The sequence below is a fragment of the Rutidosis leptorrhynchoides genome, chromosome 1 (genome assembly GCF_046630445.1).
Source record: "Rutidosis leptorrhynchoides isolate AG116_Rl617_1_P2 chromosome 1, CSIRO_AGI_Rlap_v1, whole genome shotgun sequence".
Lineage (NCBI taxonomy): Eukaryota > Viridiplantae > Streptophyta > Magnoliopsida > Asterales > Asteraceae > Rutidosis > Rutidosis leptorrhynchoides.
The window spans coordinates 62,219,935-62,238,882 of NC_092333.1; the positions used below are offsets into that span (position 1 = coordinate 62,219,935).

General features: G+C 34.3%; 3 protein-coding genes across 3 annotated transcripts; all 3 read right to left on the reverse strand.

The window, feature by feature from the left end:
• Window positions 1-831: 831 nt before the first annotated feature.
• On the reverse strand, window positions 832-2,812 carry LOC139860563 (lysine-specific demethylase JMJ32). Its single transcript, XM_071849313.1, has 4 exons — window positions 2,130-2,812; window positions 1,743-1,918; window positions 1,549-1,619; window positions 832-1,458 (listed from the first exon to the last, which is right to left on the reverse strand). Exons 1-4 carry the CDS (start codon window positions 2,799-2,801, stop codon window positions 1,253-1,255), a joined length of 1,125 nt encoding a protein of 374 aa, XP_071705414.1. The 5' UTR covers window positions 2,802-2,812; the 3' UTR covers window positions 832-1,252.
• Window positions 2,813-5,602: 2,790 nt separating this feature from the next.
• LOC139860567 (uncharacterized) lies at window positions 5,603-9,683 on the reverse strand. Its single transcript, XM_071849318.1, has 11 exons — window positions 9,258-9,683; window positions 8,183-8,270; window positions 7,989-8,080; window positions 7,643-7,761; window positions 7,309-7,424; window positions 7,106-7,233; window positions 6,674-6,760; window positions 6,445-6,505; window positions 6,307-6,347; window positions 6,106-6,226; window positions 5,603-5,785 (listed from the first exon to the last, which is right to left on the reverse strand). Exons 1-11 carry the CDS (start codon window positions 9,608-9,610, stop codon window positions 5,726-5,728), a joined length of 1,266 nt encoding a protein of 421 aa, XP_071705419.1. The 5' UTR covers window positions 9,611-9,683; the 3' UTR covers window positions 5,603-5,725.
• A 1,075-nt stretch (window positions 9,684-10,758) lies between these two features.
• Window positions 10,759-14,599, reverse strand: LOC139874954 (uncharacterized). The gene is made up of 3 exons (XM_071862371.1): window positions 13,724-14,599; window positions 13,026-13,161; window positions 10,759-11,353 (listed from the first exon to the last, which is right to left on the reverse strand). Exons 1-3 carry the CDS (start codon window positions 13,752-13,754, stop codon window positions 10,759-10,761), a joined length of 762 nt encoding a protein of 253 aa, XP_071718472.1. The 5' UTR covers window positions 13,755-14,599.
• Window positions 14,600-18,948: the final 4,349 nt, after the last annotated feature.

An 18,948-nucleotide genomic window follows, 5' to 3' on the forward strand; every position in this document is an offset into this window, starting at 1 on the left:
GAGTTTGGAGCCCGTCAGGACCCTTGTTTGACCGGAAAAACAGCCCCCGGTATGGCCGGAATCACCACTACGACTTGGCCAACCCACATAGATGGGTTTACCGAAAACCTTGCAACCGTTAAGCTCATTAACAGCCTTTTGAGCATCCATATCTTTAGAGAAAGAAACGAAACAATACCTCCTTGATGGCCAGAATTTGATTTCCACGAGAGTACCGATTTTCCCAAAAGTCGATTCAATCATATTTCGAGTAATCGAATGTTCGATCCTCCCAACAAAGACAGTGTTGTTAATCCTGCTCGTTAGGCCTTCTTCAGTGCGAACGTGAACAGCTGTACCTGGACTTTGAACGCCGGCGGTAAGGTTCTCGCCGGAATTTCTAGTCGGAATGTGAAAAAAGCCGGATCTTGAGTACTCAGAAGGAGAGGGATCTTTCGAAAGGGTTGGGGGTTGTAAGGGGACATCAACAGCATCGAAAGAGAAAGAATTTTGATTGAAAGGAGGGGGTGGAGAATGGTGGTTAACGGCAGAGGGTGGTGTTGGAACATTGGGGTTTGTGAACTTTTGGGGAATAAAGCCGTTAACGTTTGAAGAATGTGGGGTGGGGAAAAGTTTATTTGGGAGCATATTAAAAAGTTTTTTATTTCTCTCTTTGCTATTAACTTTTTTTTTTTTTTTTTTTAGGAGACAGTAATTATATAAGAGTATAGAGTAAACATATAAATAAATAAGGTTTCTATTTTTCGGATACCCAACAAAGGGATATATTTACTCGATTAGATGTACACGGCCTAACTAGGTAATTCAATGACCGATTCTGACATGTTTCTCTAGTTCCCCGAGATATTCTGCTAGTAAGATTTGAACGTTAGAACTCTAGAAAGGTAAATTGTTGCTAACTGAAATTCTGCCTGCGAGGCTTCACTATTTTGCCCATAACTTGTTTGGTACAAACTCCAATTCAGTTGATTCAAAGCTCAAACGTTGATAACTCAAAAGGCCACAAATTCAAAAGCCCAAATGTTCATAACTCCAAGGACTACAAATATCACTACTTCCTCAAACTTTAGGGGGCAAGGACCGCTCCTTTCCCTCATAAAGATTCTCCCTTATGTTCAACTTAAATGTTCTGCCACAACACTAATATGAACACTGAAAACAAACACTTCTAAAGTAAGTTAGGAACGACTAGTAAACAAAAGTTCTCATATGTTCGAAACAAGTTGACTAACGCGTCAAGATGGCTAACAAATCAAAACAGGTGAGCTTTTCTCGTTAAGGTCATCTCTAAATGGTTTTCATCATCATCAAATACATTTTCGTCTATTAAAGAATCACTATCATTATAACTTACAGAAGCATGTGAATCTGATTTATGACATCTTTGTTCTTGAAATCCCTTTAGTGATTGCAAGAAGTTGAAGTAAGCATATTTGATGTCAAACTGCATATCATACCCTGTCAGACGAATATTTTGTGATTAGATTCATAGCCAATGGATATGTTCATCATATTTAACTTTCCAGAAAGGTAATCAAGTAAAAATACAATAATTCACTGCGATGGTAAGTCCTCTGCTATCTGGAGTTTGTCGAACATGGTGAAACCACATACTTGGCCTGCATAACCATCAAAAATTCAACAATCAGATTACACTTATTTAGTTAACAGTTGCAGTTTACACATTCACTTATGAATCGGTCGATTTTCTTTCTACTTATTATAAAGGTAAAAAGGCTTACAAATAGAGCATTTCACCAGCCTTAACAGTGACCTCAAATGGCTTCGGTCCGTTATAGTATAATGGAAATTCAGACATTTCTTTCTCCTTATTCTCAGGTGATGGATAAGGGTTTACGCTGCACCAAGGGACATTCCTCGGTGGAATTTCAAGTTCCAAATCAAATTTACCCGTTTCCTGTAAAATCACGTACATGAATGAGTGTTAAGATTTGATTTATATAATGCTATTTTGCAAGAACTGGCAAATGTTTCCTTGACTCTGATAAAACAAACATGAACCACTTCAAATTAGATGCCACACTTGTGTTTCTTTTCTAAAACGACAAGGCTACCAAAACGTTAAAGACGTATAACTGTACCGTAATACATATATATTAATCGTATACCTGAGAGTAAGAATAATTAGCAGCCGGATATTCGCGAATATACATTCGATGAACATCCGTAGGCGGAAGTAGCACGAAATGTTTCTCGCCACAAACGACAACATACAAATTCTCATAATGATCTTTATGAAACGAACTTTCGCTAGCTTCATTACCAATCCACAAATTTACAGCTTCAGGCCCACCCCCAATTGCTTCACTAGCCCAATTGATATCTAAATCAACATCTCCACTTAATGCCCCATACTCACCTCTAAAACAATCATTCTGCTGTTGTGCATACGCAACAACGCCTCCTTTAACTGAATTTTGGATGGCATGAATAGCTTCTGGGAAAGGCGTGGGTTGCACGTGAGCGGAAGCGAAACAGAGGGAGTTAGGGTTTGTAGGGTTTGGGGTGAGGGAATCGGCGTGGCCGGTGGGAGTTAAGTGGAGGGAAATTAAGGAGGAAGAGAGGGTGGTGGTGAGGTAATTGGTTGAAGACCAGAGAGTGGTGGCCGGCCAATGGCGGGTGGCGGTGGCGGAGAGGATGAAGGGTTTGTTTTGGGAGAGGTAATGACGGAGGAAATGGAGTGGAGATGGTGGTGTTTCGAGACGGTCGATTTTAGAGGTGGTTCCGAAGGAGAGTTCACGGACTTCTTCCCATAGGTGTTCCAGATTTGAAGGATTCATTGATGGTGATGGTGGTGACTGGTGGTGGAGGGTTTCGCGAGGGAAATTGATTTTTGATAAATACAGTAAAAGTCACTAAACTGATGTGATGTGTTATATAAAATTTTCATTTCAAAATATTGGAGAGTATAACTAAAAAGTAACCATAAAAAATGTATGGATTTATCAAAAATATGTTTGGAAATATCAACTCCCTTTGAGAGAGTGCGATGGGTAAAATATTGTATTTAAACCTTCGCATTAGTTTGAACGGGAAACAAATCAAATTCTTTTTTAGTATTTAGGGTGCGTTTGATAAAACTGAATGATTTAGTGCTGAATGGTTCATAATCTGAATGATTCAGAGCCTCTGAATAAAGTTTGCTCTGAATGAAAATAAGCTGTTTGATAATCATTTAGAACGAACGATATGAACCGAGTAAAACTACCTTATTAACATGTTACATTAATAAAAAATTTAATATACTTGTTAGTTAAGTGATCAGGATATGATTTCACGACAATATTATAGAAAATTTAGGCTCTTAATGGTTAAGAGAGTGTTTCTGCTCTGAATGGTTCAGAGCTTAATTCTGAACCATTCAGCACTATATGTCATTCAGAGGTCATAAACAAACGCACTGAATGCTGAATGGTTCATTCAGCACTATATGTCATTCAGAGGTCAGAAACAAACGCACTGAATGCTGAATGGTTCATTCAGCACTATATGTCATTCAGAGGTCAGAAACAAACGCACTGAATGCTGAACGGTTCAGCATTCAGTGCTGAACCATTCCATTAAGAGGTAAACAAACGCACCCTTCGTTTTTAGTTCTCCCGGAAACAAATTTTTTTTTTTTTTCGATCTGTGTCATCAATGTTAAATCAGTCGGTAATTCCAACTTTTAAAGTTAATCCTCATTGGCAAATTTTTCTTTCTTTTTCAAATAAGTTTTTTCTTTTTTGGGTAATCTGACTTCTCTTTTGTGAAGTAAAAAAACCTTCACTTCTTGCTAGTTGCTACCAATTGATGAAATATTCTGATAAATAAAATGTTTTTTTCCCTAAGCCAATCGATAACATTTCGTACTTGATCTTAAACCATTTCAAATGATACTCACAAAGAGTATCTAGCTCATAGGTGAATTTATGACCAAAACTTAAAATCAAAAATTCAAAAAATATGTGTGTCCTTTAATTATATTTAGAGGCGTCATATAATTTTTTAGCATTACTTTATAAAATTACTATTATCATAAAATACCATTGCAGACCATGTAAGTTCGACACGAATGTAGGTCACCATTAACTAGGTGGATTCATTTTTGTGATAAATAACATAAGGTTAGATCACCGAAGCTTGGTTTGAGGGGTATGAGAGTGAGATTCAATTTTGGGTACTGTCAATCCAGGTTCGATTATCACTTCAAGCAAAGAGTTTTCAACCTTTCATGGTATTGCCAACATCAATGCGATTTGGAAGATCTCTGGGGTTTTCCCAACCTTCCATGGTACTGCCAACATCGTTACGAATTGAGTTTCCTCCTAACGCGTGTGTGGGTGACAAATGAGAGCATTCGATGTCGATATTGCCGTTCAAAAAAAACATAAGGTTAGCATTTACCCTGATTTTAAACTTATTTTTGCATAGTCACAATACCAAGCATTCTATTTATTTAATGTATATTTTATATCTACGTTTCCGACCCGTTTTGCAAGTCGACTAATCTCAAAATAACTTTGCTTTGCGACAGCCCAGCATCATCGCGAGTGAACCTCCGTGACGAGGAAGTTTAATATTTTTAGTTTTACGGATTTGAACCCACGACCTCCGCTTGAAAGGGTAGGGCTAACCACTCGATCCCTGTGTTTAGAATGAGTTAAAGTTATTGTTGGTTATTTTCTCACAAATCAATAACCGCTAAGGTTTCTTTTTAAATAGAATAATACTCGACACATTACACGCTACTTTTAAAAGCATGATACAAACGCGCCTTTAAATCTTAATCTAAAGTACACAATTATAAAGTTGGAATATATACAACTATAAAATGCAAGGACTTCGTAGTTTTCGAAATTTTAAGGTGCCAAGAAGTGAAGGTAATATATGCTCAACCAGGATTGTAAGTGAAGGTTTCTATGTTTTATCAAATAAAACTAAACAACCTCGAGCTAGATTTGAAATTTCAACTCGGCCAAGGTATTATTTTATTATTATGTACATCAAAATTAGGATTGTAAAGAAGTTAAGGTTTTAATGTTCAATCAAGTAAAACTAAACAAGTTCAAGCTGGATTTGAACTCTAGCCAACGTAATACACAAGTCAACTACGATTGTAAAGAAGTTGAGGTTTTATCGTTTTATCAAGTAAAACTAACAAACTCAAGCTGGATTTGAACCCAGCCAAGTTGATCTTTATAAGATCTCGAATGAAATATGCCTGAGCTTGAGTTGAGCAATTGCTCTAAATTCTAATGAAGAGTTATTAGCTTCATCGGGATGAACACATGCTGAGTTGTCAAAAACAGTTTCTAACTTTAGCTAAGGTTATCAAGCTTCCATTGTCTCATAAACTTGAAGAGACTCATTTGCACAGCCTCATTCTCACCACTTGGCCAAGATCACAAGAACATATCAAACCAAAATTCCAAAATAAAATAATGAAAGAAAAACCAATTCCTCGGGCATAACAATGATATACAGATGCAATAAGTTTAAAATTTTAGTTCAGCAAGGTTTAAGACTAAGATTTTGGATTCTATATAAATGTAGTAGCATAACACATCAATTGACTAAGAAAATCAAACAACCCTGGTCTTCTATTACGGTATAAGCTTACTACTTTGGCCAAAATGATACATCTCGTTCTGCAAGTCACACACAAACTTGAACACTGTCGAAAAAATACTCTCAAAAGGTCATGTATTAAGTTGCTGTAGCCTCATTTATACCAACCAGTGAGGATCCACCTCAGGAAGAAACAGAAGCAGCAGCCTAGGGCCTGTTACAAGCAAGTTACATGATCAGTAATCTCGAATTCAACTTTAACATGAATTTCTCAGAATATAATCTCCCAAACGTTTTTAGTCTAATATTTAAAATCAAACATTGTGAAATTCCTAAACAAGATCCAGATTCTTTAAATTTGAAAATGTCATTAGGTGTTCAACTCCTGCGATTATACAAGATCCTATAAAACCCTAAAAGTTACTGCATGTAACAGAAGACAGTTCACTATATATCAAAAATAAAATAAAAAATGAGTAGTTATTGGCATATTGCCACCTCTAGAACAAATAAACAGAAGGTAATATGTTTCACCTGAAGAACAAGCAGTAAGATGCATAGGGACTTTTCAGATCTCCGGCCGAAAATTCGTAAGGAAACATTAACAAGTGTCCCATCATTTGTCCCAGTCAGTAGTCCCGTCTTAGGGTCGAACCTAATAATAATGAAATATAAACATCAAGCTGTGAACAATACAAGTCTTACAACTAAAAGGAAAAAGAATGCTAGTCTTACCTTGGCAGACGATGACGTGGACAAGGGATAATACCTGCAAGCTGTTAAAAAAGCAGTATTTTTAGTTGTTTGAATCCAACATTTACTCTGACAAATAAAGTTGCGAAGAGAGTGTAAAGGGAAGAAAAGAGATCAAACCTGAGGAAGAGACAATAGGAAATTTATAATTTGAGGTAGGAAGAATATAAGAAGCGTCTCGCTGACATAGAAAAAGTAGCAACAACATATTACTTAATCAAGAATAAACATTTGTCACATGTTAGGAATTAAAAAAAATGGAAGTTATTTCTAAAAAACATTTAGAAATTTATGAATGTACATTCTTATGTGTATCCAAGTAGATACATATAGTTATATGGTGACTCACCTATAGTGGCCTAAAATGCCGACGACTGCCATCGTCATTCCGGCAAAGTATGTATAAGTGTCGCCAACAAAAACTGAAGATGGGTACCTACAAAATAAATGGTTACATTAAACACATACATCCGATGCATTAAAAAGATTTGTGTTTTAGTACTGGTTGAAACAGGTCAAGCTATTTCAAAAGCAAATAACATATTAATATAACAATAATCTAAGCTTTTCTTAAAAAAAATAAAAAAAAAAAAAAATTATGCTGAACTTGTAGAACTTAGGCGAGAATTAAACTATTCCCCTTTTATCCATTTTTTATTGATCCGCTTGACATCAACACAACCCATAGCCCAAATTGGTATAAGTAAATGGTCAAAATGTTCACAACAACAGAAAATCAAACTCAAATAAAAAGCCCTGAAAGATTTAAGAATATGAGTACCAATTGTAAGATAGTAACGCCAATGAAGTTGTAAGCAAAGGTTGGACGAGGTATATGGAGAAGGCATGTGCTTGTTGAGTTTCAGGATTGGAAGACGATCCAATTTGCATGATATTGTGAATCAGAATCTGCATGTCACCAAAAAAGTCAGATTTATTTAAAAAAATTCGGCTCCTTTCATTTAAGCAAGATTTGAAGCTTACTGCAAATGCAATAACAACAGTCTGTCCAACTTCAAGGCCATTTATACCAGCATGGATGTTGATCGAGTTTGTACAAAAGACAGCCAAGAGCCCCATATATAACTTATAGATCCATCCTGTTTAGTACCCATGCAAAACAAGTACGATATGAAGATTATTAAGCAACTTACAACTACTAACAATTCTTAATCAGATTGTAAGCCACTGATTGAGTAACACGGGGTGTTTGGAGCATCAGTTAATAGATCAACTTTGTAATATGTATACAACTAATTTGTACAAGGTGATAAACATAAATGAAACAGACACTTAAAAGAAACCATATTATAATTACCTAGATCCAAGATTTCGACACCTACATATTCAACAAGGGGCTTTGGTATCATAATGGTTGTATGACCAGCATAAGCCATCAAAAGAGGGAGAGCAGCAATAGATGGCAATACTAATTTCCTGCCTTCACAATACAACTTGAATCAATTAGAATCTAATAGCAGTAAACAGGGATCAATTATTTAGTCACATTTGGAAGAATCTTGAACCGTTTTACCACCTTTATATGTTAAAAGATTTCAATATAGCCCATTTGACCAATTATAGACAAATAAAACCCAAATTGACTCATTCACAAGTAAAGAGGTTAAATTTGCCACAAGTAAACTATTTAGTAAGAAACTCACACTCGCCAAGGAATATCCAAGACATCATCCACAAACCCAAGCAAGATCATGAAGCAGACTGATGCTAAAGCTGCATTATACTCAACAAGCCACTGCAAGCATATGTATCAACCGATCAACCCCTTTTTATTATCACAAGTAACAAATAGCGAACAAGCAAAGGTAAATGTCACATTCTGAAGAAGTAAAGATACATTAGAATCTGATGGGATATTGAAATACTGAAACACGATTGCCACCACCAAGAAAATGATGCCCACAACAATACCAAGGGATTCAGGCCTGCAAAAAAAGATAGTAGTGTCAACTTATAATTTAACCAGCATAAAAAAAAACCCGTCCCAAACAGTACCCGGACCCGCCAGGTCCCCATTTAGTTACTAACTAGCGGGTAAACGGGTTCCCCACGGGTATCCGGGTCCCCATTTACTTACGAAATATCAGGTAAACGAGTTTTTCCACAGGTATTCGTGTCTTTTCGGGTATAGGGGCCGGGTAATCGGGTATACGGGACGAGTAATCGGGTTTACGGGTCAGGTATATGAAATTGGGTCTTTTCGATTATACGGTCCGGGTAATCAGGTTTGTGTCTAAAAACATCACGGGACCCAGACCCACAAAAAAAAATTAAAAACCATCCCCATACCCGGACCTAGACCCATTTAACCAACCCGAACCCAGCCCAAAGATAATCGGGTTTCCCCATTGGGCACAGATTTTTTTGCCATCCCTAAGCATGATCTAGATCAGCAATCCTAGATAGACGTTCAATTGCACACATAACATTATCTGGACCACCTTGGAAAATTACAAAGGCAAATGCTTTTGTTGTTTAATAAGCCGTTTATTTACCAGGGAAAAAATATACATACGAACAAGATAAAAAAATTCTTCATGATTACTCTCAAATCCACATCAAACTTAAGTAGCTAGTCAGCTAAAGAAAGAACATTTCACCATCCCCCTTAACCTCATAACCTTTTCAATTAATTTACTTGACTAACTCAACTACTTCTTTAACATCTATACTACATATCCCTATGTTCTAACAAAGCAAACCTCTATTTTCTCGCTCCTATATATGTCTAAAGGAAAAACAACTACAAGTGTAAACTATATCATAACAATGTCACCCCATAAAGAGTCGAACTTACGCATTAACACTAACATTGATTCTTCATGTCATACAAAGTAACAAAATCGCTAATAAATTCACACAAGCTATATCAATAAACATAAACATAAAGAGCATAGAAATAAAGAACTTACACTTTAATAAGACCTTGAGGAGTGCCTTTTTTATTAATATCATAACCAAACAAATTACGTCTAATAACATATCTCGAAGCCACCGGAATCATAATTAGGGTTACGATAAACCCTGCGAGGCTGAGTGCCGCATTAATCACGATCGATTTCTTCAATTCATTCTCAATTTCATAGTAATAATATATCAGGTAAAAGTAAGGAGCGAAGAAAATTAAAGAGAATAAGAGCAATTTGCTAGGTTTTGATGAAGTAATGTTCAAGTCTGTTGAAGTAACGGTGGATTCGGTTGGTTTTGGACGTGAGTAGGCGGTTGACGTTGGTTGTTTTGACGGTCGTCTCTCACGAGCTGTCATTGTTGGTGTAGCAATTGGAGGTTGATGGTAGTGATTTGAGCAGACTTCGGCGATCTATTTGATCTGTAGATTTTGGTTTAAGTCGTCACCGGGGTTGGTAAAACCAATTAGATACTGCCAAGTAGGATTTACTGGGCCATACCGACGTGGTCAAGTAACATTGGTGTAAACTGTAAAGACATTATCTAATCTAACTCATCTTTAAATAGGAATCAACTAAACTGTAGTCGGTTATTACAAGATGCTTGTTTATTTAGTAAAGACATTATTTATTTATATTTTTATGGTTGTTTAGGTTACCTTTTTATGGTTGTTTAGGTTACCTATAAGCAAATGTTTATTAACGGATGGTATTTTTTTTAGAAGGTTAGTAATCTGTATGCTGCTAATTTTAATCCGTAAATCACTAAAACATGATATTGTATAGCATCCAAAAACATGTTTGATGGTGCATAATGAAAATGGGATGGTTTGTATAGTATGTTTGAAAGTGTGGTGGATGAAAGTATATTCGACATATATACGTTAGAGAAATGCCTTTTTTTTTTTGTAAAAAGTTTTCAAATATCAATTGTATTTTGCAGAGCAAAATTCAGTTACTAGTTACAAATATCATCAATATTATCTTGAATTCTAGGTAGTAGTAAATAAATGCAAGGTTGATCAACTGTACGTACTCCGTATTCTAAGGCATTTTCGAAATCATGTCCCTAATTAAGGTGGTGTTGAAGCAACTGAATGAGGTTCCTCAAGCTAAGAATGAAGAGCTGAGCCCCAACCTTTCATTCGCCTGATCAAAAAGAACAAAAACTTGCTCACCGTCTGAAGTGTCCCAATGACAATCTTATCGTCCACTTATAATCATCCATCAACAAATCCCAATCAAGCCATGCCATTCCAAAGGATTATCTTAAACAGGGCACAAGTCAATATAAATTATCTTACAAAAATCAAACCATTTAGTGTAGTAAGATAGTTAGATACTAGGTTCACATGTATTAGACTAACAAAAAAAAAAAAAAAGGAAAGAAAAAGAAAATAACGCTTCAATAAGTGCAGAGTTAGAGCAACAATTGAACTACTACCCTACCCTCAAATGCCAAAGGATTGAAACTCTGTTTTTCTGATTATGATCCTCAAGAACAAATTTAATCTTCGTCTTCTTGTGTGTCGTCTGTTGTTAAAAGATGATTAAGCGCAACTTTTTTCTTCTTGTTTTCTACAATCATTTCACCAGTAACAACATCTTCAACCTTCCTTTTGTTAGACTCATCATCATTCTGTTCTCCGAAATCTTCACTTTCAACAGCCTTTGGTTGACCCTCAGAAGCCACTTTCGGCTCATCTTCTTCAATCTTTGACTCCGTCTCATTCTTATCTGTTTCTTTCGATTCACTTGGACAGTTCAGCAATGAACGGATTTCATCATTGGTTGCAAGATCCATAGGGCTCTTACCAGCTTTATTTTTAATGTTTACATTTGCACCCTTTTTAACTAAGTACTTTATGAGATCAATATGAGATCCTTGCACAGCATAATGAAGTGGAGTCATGCCCTTGCGGTTTGTGGATTTAACTGAGATCCCAGATGATACAAGTGTTTTGACAACTTCTAAATGGCCTTTTTGGGCAGCAAAGTGAATTGCACCCATATCATCCATTGCAGCTGCACCAATATCTGCTTTGTTTTTGCAAAGGAGATTCACCACCTGTGTCTGCCCAGCCCATGCAGCTAAATGTAGTCTAGGGTTCAGTACACGTCAAATCAAGGAAATGAACAAGCTGTACATGTTAATATGCACTTATGCAGTAAGTTTCAAAAGCTAATATAATAAGGGCTAGCTCCAGAAAAATGTAACCAACCTTGTTTGAAGGCTAAAAAACTATCAAACTTCAAAAAAATTACGATACAAATGCTGCTCCATCTCTTTTTTTTTTTTTTTTTTCTTTTTTGCTTTATCCAGACATTTTATCAAGTTGACAAGTCATGATGTTGTCATAGCTTATTTAGTTCTGTTAACCATGTAGACTTTTTAAGATGGCACTAAGAAAGATTACATCAAAAGTATTGAAGGGCTACATATTTTTTAGGGAGAAAATTGTTAGGGAATTTGGGTGCGATAATAATCCTGGATAAATATTGAATTGTGTAATCACTTTCTCAATAAAGTTTTTCGACCCTTTACTGCCTGTGTCCACAAAATCTTTACATAAGACAAAGAACGCACTTAGAATTTTGGAAGAGAAACTAAGCAAATCCAGAGAGAAATGTTTTGTTTTCACAACAAATCTCTTTGGATTCGTTTGGCGGGTAAAAGCAGTTGGCGGGAAGCAACAGTCACACCCTTTCACAAACAGATACAATAAAACTCGGCCCCCTAGAACCCGCAAGGGGCGCTTCCCCTTGACCCCCTCTGTTTAGTGACAATCCAAGCTAGTTTAACACATTGTGCACCCTGCACTTACCGACTTGTTTTATAACTTAACTTGAAATATCCTTTGATCCGGAGCAAATCGCAGTTACGCTAAAATTACCAATAAATGACCAACTTGGTTGCACAAAATGACAACACAGAGATTATACCATAGTTAGCTACCTATTTAATGGAGGGACCCCATATAACAAAGCAAAAAATGTCGTAAAGTAATTTTCAGGATGAAGATGGAAGAATTTAATGTTAATTCCACAAAAGATGCAGATAACGTTGCAAAAAAAAAGTTTAGACTAGTTAACACCTAAATCTCTTCTGTGAAAGTATTCCAAGTGGTATTTATGTGTAGTAAAACTTCATCATGAATGGTTCATCAAACCAAATCAATCCTGATACAATTTGATGCAATGTCTATTCTTACTCAGTTTCACTACATAATGCCATGTAAACAAGGGGACAATTTTTCAACAGATTACTTATTAGAGTATACAAGAATTTAATTTAGCTATTAAACAGATAAACGTTATAGGCATATCTTTTCATCTCACTTGCATCTTCAAAAACATTACTATATTGTTTTCCATATGGCGAACAAAACAAATACAAATTCCTAAACAATATCACCTACAAAGTATCAACTTTTAGTTTATTTTTTTCAAAAACTGTAATACATTAAAACACCACGCGAAGTCACATATAGGAAAAGGAGGCTCCAATGAAGACCTACCAATACCAAAAAATGCATACAATCAAAAATTTTGGACTCATGTTACTCAACTATTGATCCACAGTAAAAAAATATTTCAATCATGAGCTTATTAGGCAGCATAAATATTCTCGAATGATGATAAACTTATTCTAACACTTAAGACATATATACGCTACTACAATTCTATACATACATACTACAATCAAATACAATAATTTGTATAACAATATCCAGCAAAAGAATGTGGTGAAAGTTTGAAAGAAAAGAAGGATACGGTGTTCTGGAGTGTTTATCCCTGGAGTTAACAGACAACGGATTAGAGCTAATAATCGTTTGTACGGCAACCAAATCGCCTGATCGAGCTGCTGCGTGAACATCATCTTGATTCGAATTCGACGTTTTCCCCATTTCTATAATTTAATTTCAATAAAGCCCCAGAGTTAGGGTTTATTTTAAGGGTTTGAACTTCCAACTACTGGCTAATTCGATATTAGCCGACCACCTCTCTAGTCTCAAGTTGAAGGACGTTTACAAAATTGCTAAAAGGATCCACGTGATTTGTATCAAAATGATGATTTAGTTCTTGTACTTTTTTTTTTGACTAAGTTCATCCCTCGTAGTATGTTAATGTTGCTGATTTAGTCTTTATTTCTAGCGAACGTCTAAATTAGCCGTTAAATCTGATCATGTGCAATGAATGTAAGGGTAAATGTGTCTTTTCATTTAGTTATCTTCTTTGTTTGTTCTTTATCAAATTCTAAATCACCCGTAATCTTTATCCAAAAGTCAAAATCACGTGTTCTTCCCCAAATTTAAATATGTTCTATCCCAAAATTAAATTGAAATCAAAAATAAAATTAAACTTACAATGAACTTATTTACAGGGACTTTTTGTTCTAAATCTTTTGATTACTCAAAACAAATGAGATATGAATAATCAACATCGACTTCTCGATCACAATATGAACAAACCTTTCATCGCATATATATGAACAAACGACATAATTCAAACATTTCATCACATACTTCTTCTTTTTCTTCACACCCTCATTTTCTTCTTATTCTCTTTTTTCTCACACCATCGATGTCAACAACCATCATCACCGATGTCCTACGACCTATATCTGATTCCAGCAAATTCGTCTTCACTCTCGTTAGTTGTTGCTGGTTTTGATGTTAACGTCAATGAGATGTCGATTCCACCTAGTAATCAACCCATATCTGCTATTTAACTCAAATTCGTCCATTTAGACATGGCGACGACGATATGCAGATTTCAGATCTCCGATTTGTAGGTAACGATTTTATGGATCTGATTTTATGGATAAAAACGGTGGTTTTATGGCCGATTTCGTTTCTTGTTTATGAGTTGAATTTTGATGATAATGAATGTATGGTTTAATGAACATGTCGATTTAACTCATATCTATTCAAATTTTGTAATGTGTTTTTTTTTTTTCTTTCTCTTTTAATGTATGAAAATGGAAATGGATTTTGTTAACCGAATTGTATTTTGTAATGTGTTTTTTGTAATACTATTTAAGATAAAGTTTATTTTATATGTGCATTATAATATGTTTTTAGATTTAGATAAAGTTAATATAATATGTTTATTATATTATATTATATAATATATATATATATATACATTCTCGTGTACATGCCTCCTCCATACATCACTTATGTAGTATTGAGTTTTGTTGTTGTTGTTGTATATCTATATTATATGTATGTATTTGTTTGCCAAGTTTATAGGTTTTATATACACGTTCTTGAAATCTTCATCATTCGTTCTTCATATTCAAAAACACGTTCATATTCCTACTCATACGTTCATACATATTCGTATGAATCTTCATGTTTATATATATATATATATATATATATGTATATATATATATATATATATGTATATATATATATATATGTATATATATATATATATTATTATTATTTTTTGAACGACAAGCTTGCATCAGTCCGGACCGAAGCCTAGTCATCATTTGCACACACACGCGTTCGGGCAGGAAACCCGAACCACACTCAGGGGATCCGACCCTTAAACCATCCCATACGGGGCAGGCGGGCCGGACCTTAGTCCCGGAGCGAGTCGGTAAAACATTCCCTTTGGGCCACCCTCAAGGAATTTCTTTCAAATAATATCCTTTGTAGGTGACGAGGCTCGAACCTGAGACCTCTAGCCCGGCGGGGGTGCTAGCACCACCACAGGTCCACTGAGCCAAAGCTGCGGGGACTTATATATATATATATATATATATATATATATATATATATATATATATATATATATATATATATATATATATATATATATATATATATATATATATATAACCTTTATTTAATTACATAAATTATAATAATTCAAAGGTTAGATCAAAGAGTTAAGTTTTAGTAGTACCTCACGAGTAAACGAACAAAAAACAATTGTGTGTGGGTATGTTGGGTGCCTCGGTCGGACTGCAGCAGGAGTAAGGGAGTAGCAACAACAAAACAGTTCTAAATGGTGGTTGTTGAAGTGGTGCTTGCTTGGTGGTTTACGGCCAGAGGTGGTGGCCGGGTGGTGGCGGCGATCGACTACCACAAAGCAGCAGCAGGCGGCGGTGGTGAGGTGAGGGGGAGGGTGTGCCGATTTGCTTTAAAGAAAAAGAGATGAAGAATTTTGTGGTGTGGTGGATGAATGAGGGTTGAGGATCCTTTTTATAGGGAGATTTATTTAGGAGTATTTGGATTAGCCTCAAATTCTTATTTAAAGCATATCTTTTTTTAAGAGTTTTAATTCATCTAAAAGCAGGCCCAAACCTTCATGTCATTGTTAATGTTTTTTCAAAGAATTATTTTCCTTTATGTGTTGTTTGATGATGAAATTTATCACACCTTGAATGTTTTATTATTATATGTTTGTTAAACAATAAGAATCTAAAAATCAATAACATACGTCAAATCAAACTGTGACTATTTAAAATGATGTATATAGTATGATAGAAGAATTCAAAAATAATTATGATTTTCGCGAGGTTGAACGAGGTATTTTGAATCCATCTTTTAATGTCAAATAAGTATCATGTATGACAAGGAAAATAATAATTGTATTGAAAACTGGAAGGGGATGGTGGGAGAATTAATGTAGCTCATTTATTGTGACTAAGTTAATAACGATAAGTTTCTTAGTCAAAATCTGTGATCTCACTGGTTATTAAACTAAATAATATATTTAGAAGTTGTTTGTTGAATTTTAAAACTTTTTATATTTTACTTGGGATTGGGGGTGAATAATTAATGTACTTTTTATTTAATAATTAATGATTGAATTTTATAACATAATGACCAAAATAAATAAATATAATTAATATAAAAATTTAGAATTTTTCTGAGTACTTTTATCCGCCATCAAATAGCAACGGAGTACGATACACTATCCGCGAAGAACTGTCGGCAGTATGATTACAATTAAAAATCACGAGAGTTACATTATTTCACTGTGCTATTTTTTTTGTTGTTTCCCCCAACATATGCATTATATATAGATATAACCTATACATTCATATACACTTGCATAAAATATATGATAACATGAAATATATGATATGCTCGATCAACTACTATCAACCGCCACCTCCTTCAGCCACCAACAATCACCACCCTCTGCAACCATCGACTACCACCATAAAATCTCATAACAACCGCCATCATCATCACTCTCTATCTACGTCTCTCTCCCTCTCTTATTTGTGATCACCAATGAACCACCATCTAATCCCATCATGAGCCATCACCATCATGTCGATCACCACCACGGTTATAACAACCATCGAACCACAATAACCATCATCCTCACCACCTTTCTTAATGAAACCTACCATCACCATAGTCAATCGTCAATACCCATGATTATAAAACCATCACCCAAACCCATTTGTTTGATTTACTATCACTAATCTATCTCAGTCTTGAACCACATATGATGCTGTGTTGCAGCCATTTGAACAACAACCACCATGATCACTTACGTGTTATATTCTTTTTCTGTTTTAACTCCACAACCTCTGCAATTACTTACTGCCATGTTGACCATCAAACGCTGCCCCCTTATTTACCAAAACCCACTACCAACCCGTCGTACCGTCTGTTATTTATTTTTGTCTCGTTTGATCGAACAAAACCCAACAATATTAAGATTATCTGCGGCTGCTATCGCTGTGAGACACCAAACCAAACAACCATCTCATCGATCATTATTTCAACCCAAACAAACATGATAGTTAATAACTACTGTTGCTGTTTCATTTTTCTTTTTGGTCCGACAATTGCAAGACAAAAGTACCCCCACTTGTGATTTAATAAAAGTTACGGAGTATTATATGATGGTAAATATGAGTGGAACCAAGACCCCACTTGTGCAAATTGTGATCAAGTATTTGATTATAATCAGACGCGTATACAACGAAGTATTATAGTCATATTATAAGCCCAATGTTTTGAAGCCAATCATCTGGCCCATGTAAGCCCATGATGACAAAAACCTTGTGAGTTGCGTATCCACTACCCAAGTTCCATAATATCGGGTCCATGTTTCTTACTGAGTCCGGATTACATCAATACTATATTGGTCGATTACCTTACTGTTGGTGAACGAAGAGGTGAGGAGAATGATTAAAATGGTGACGATGATACAGTGGAATGAATGATACATAAAAAAAAAAAAAAAATTCGATGATGGTATGATTAAGATTATTATTCAAGATTATGATAATAATTCATGATTTTATGTGATAATTATTATGATAATTAATATTCGATATTATTATGATGTTGGTAATGACGATGATAAGATGAGATATTGAATCGATTAAAAAGAAATCTTTTGAAGAAGAAGAAAGGGAAACAGAAAAGGCGGGTTTAATATAATTAAGCTATGATTTTAATTAGATAAATTGATATGTAGGAATGGTTGAGGTGTGGTGTTGGGAAATAGGAGGTCACAGGTTCAATCCCTGCTTGTGGCAATTTTTTTTAAAAAGAACATGAAGTAGAATAGACAGTTTAATGGGATAAATAAAATTAATACTGTGATGACCCGGGAATTTCCGACCAAATTTAAACTTAATCTTTATATGATTTCGATATGATAAGCAAAGTCTGTAAAAATTGAGTGTCAAACATTTTGAATTAATTTCATATATGTAATTACCCTTTAACCAATTCCGACGATTCAAGAACAATTAGTTGTAAGTAAATATGTACAGGGGTATACATATAGATAATTATAATAATTGGAAATAATAAAATTTAATCCATTGAATTTAGAATTATTATTATTAAGTATTGTCATTAAGAATTACTATTATTGTTTATTATTATAAACATCATATAATAAATAACATGTAATGTTAATATCTAATATAATAAATTTAAGTATAGGTTAAACTAAAATTGCTATAGTAATATTATCATTACTTTTATTATTAACATTAATATTAATTAATATCACTATTTGTTAAATTATTTTTAATATATATATTATATAGATATGATAGTTAATACATGTAAGGTGTTATAATTACTAATATTATTAATATCATTATTATTACAATTAGTAGTAAAAATTATAAATTTTAGTTATTACTACTATTAGTATTATTATTTTTATTATTATTATCATTATTAATTATTATTAAACCCATTGAAATTATCATTATTATATCATCATGTCATTATTATTATATGTGTTTCAATTTATTATTATTAGTGTTTACATTATTATTAATCATTATTATTAATATAATTATTATTAACATTATTAGAATTATTATTATATTATTTAGTTATTAATATTAATTGAATATAATTCATACGATCTGTTATTTATTTCCCTATATTCTGGCTGATCTTTATGTCTCTAATATCTGATGGTATTCGATTCCAACTCACAGGATACAACCAAAATTTGTTTCAAGTCACAATCACCTTTATTTTTTTTATAATATTTCGGTACTAGAAGAAACATGCTTGCCAATCACTAAACGCTATAAACCAAATAAATTTATCAGTATTAGGAGGAGAATTATTCAAACACCTAATACCATATTCAATTATATCTGATAAGTCGTTGAATTAAACAGAAAGAGGAAGAAACTGCATTGAATACTCCTGTTCTTGACTCGTTTTATCCAAAC

Coding starts and splice junctions, on each gene's coding strand:
- LOC139860567 (XM_071849318.1), bottom strand. CDS start 9,610: ATGACAGCTCGTGAGAGACGACCGTCAAAACAACCAACGTCAACCGCC. Junction 7,762..7,988: donor TTGGATATTCCTTGGCGAGT/GTGAGTTTCTTA, acceptor TTGTGAAGGCAG/GAAATTAGTATTGCCATCTA. Junction 6,761..7,105: donor GCGTTACTATCTTACAATTG/GTACTCATATTC, acceptor TTTATTTTGTAG/GTACCCATCTTCAGTTTTTG.
- LOC139874954 (XM_071862371.1), bottom strand. CDS start 13,754: ATGTCGTTTGTTCATATATATGCGATGAAAG. Junction 13,162..13,723: donor TCATATATATGCGATGAAAG/GTTTGTTCATAT, acceptor ATTAAATTATAG/AAATGGGGAAAACGTCGAAT. Junction 11,354..13,025: donor GATAAACACTCCAGAACACC/GTATCCTTCTTT, acceptor ACTGAACCCTAG/ACTACATTTAGCTGCATGGG.
- LOC139860563 (XM_071849313.1), bottom strand. CDS start 2,801: ATGAATCCTTCAAATCTGGAACACCTATGGGAAGAAGTCCGTGAACTC. Junction 1,919..2,129: donor CTAATTATTCTTACTCTCAG/GTATACGATTAA, acceptor GTGATTTTACAG/GAAACGGGTAAATTTGATTT. Junction 1,459..1,548: donor TACCATCGCAGTGAATTATT/GTATTTTTACTT, acceptor TTCGTCTGACAG/GGTATGATATGCAGTTTGAC.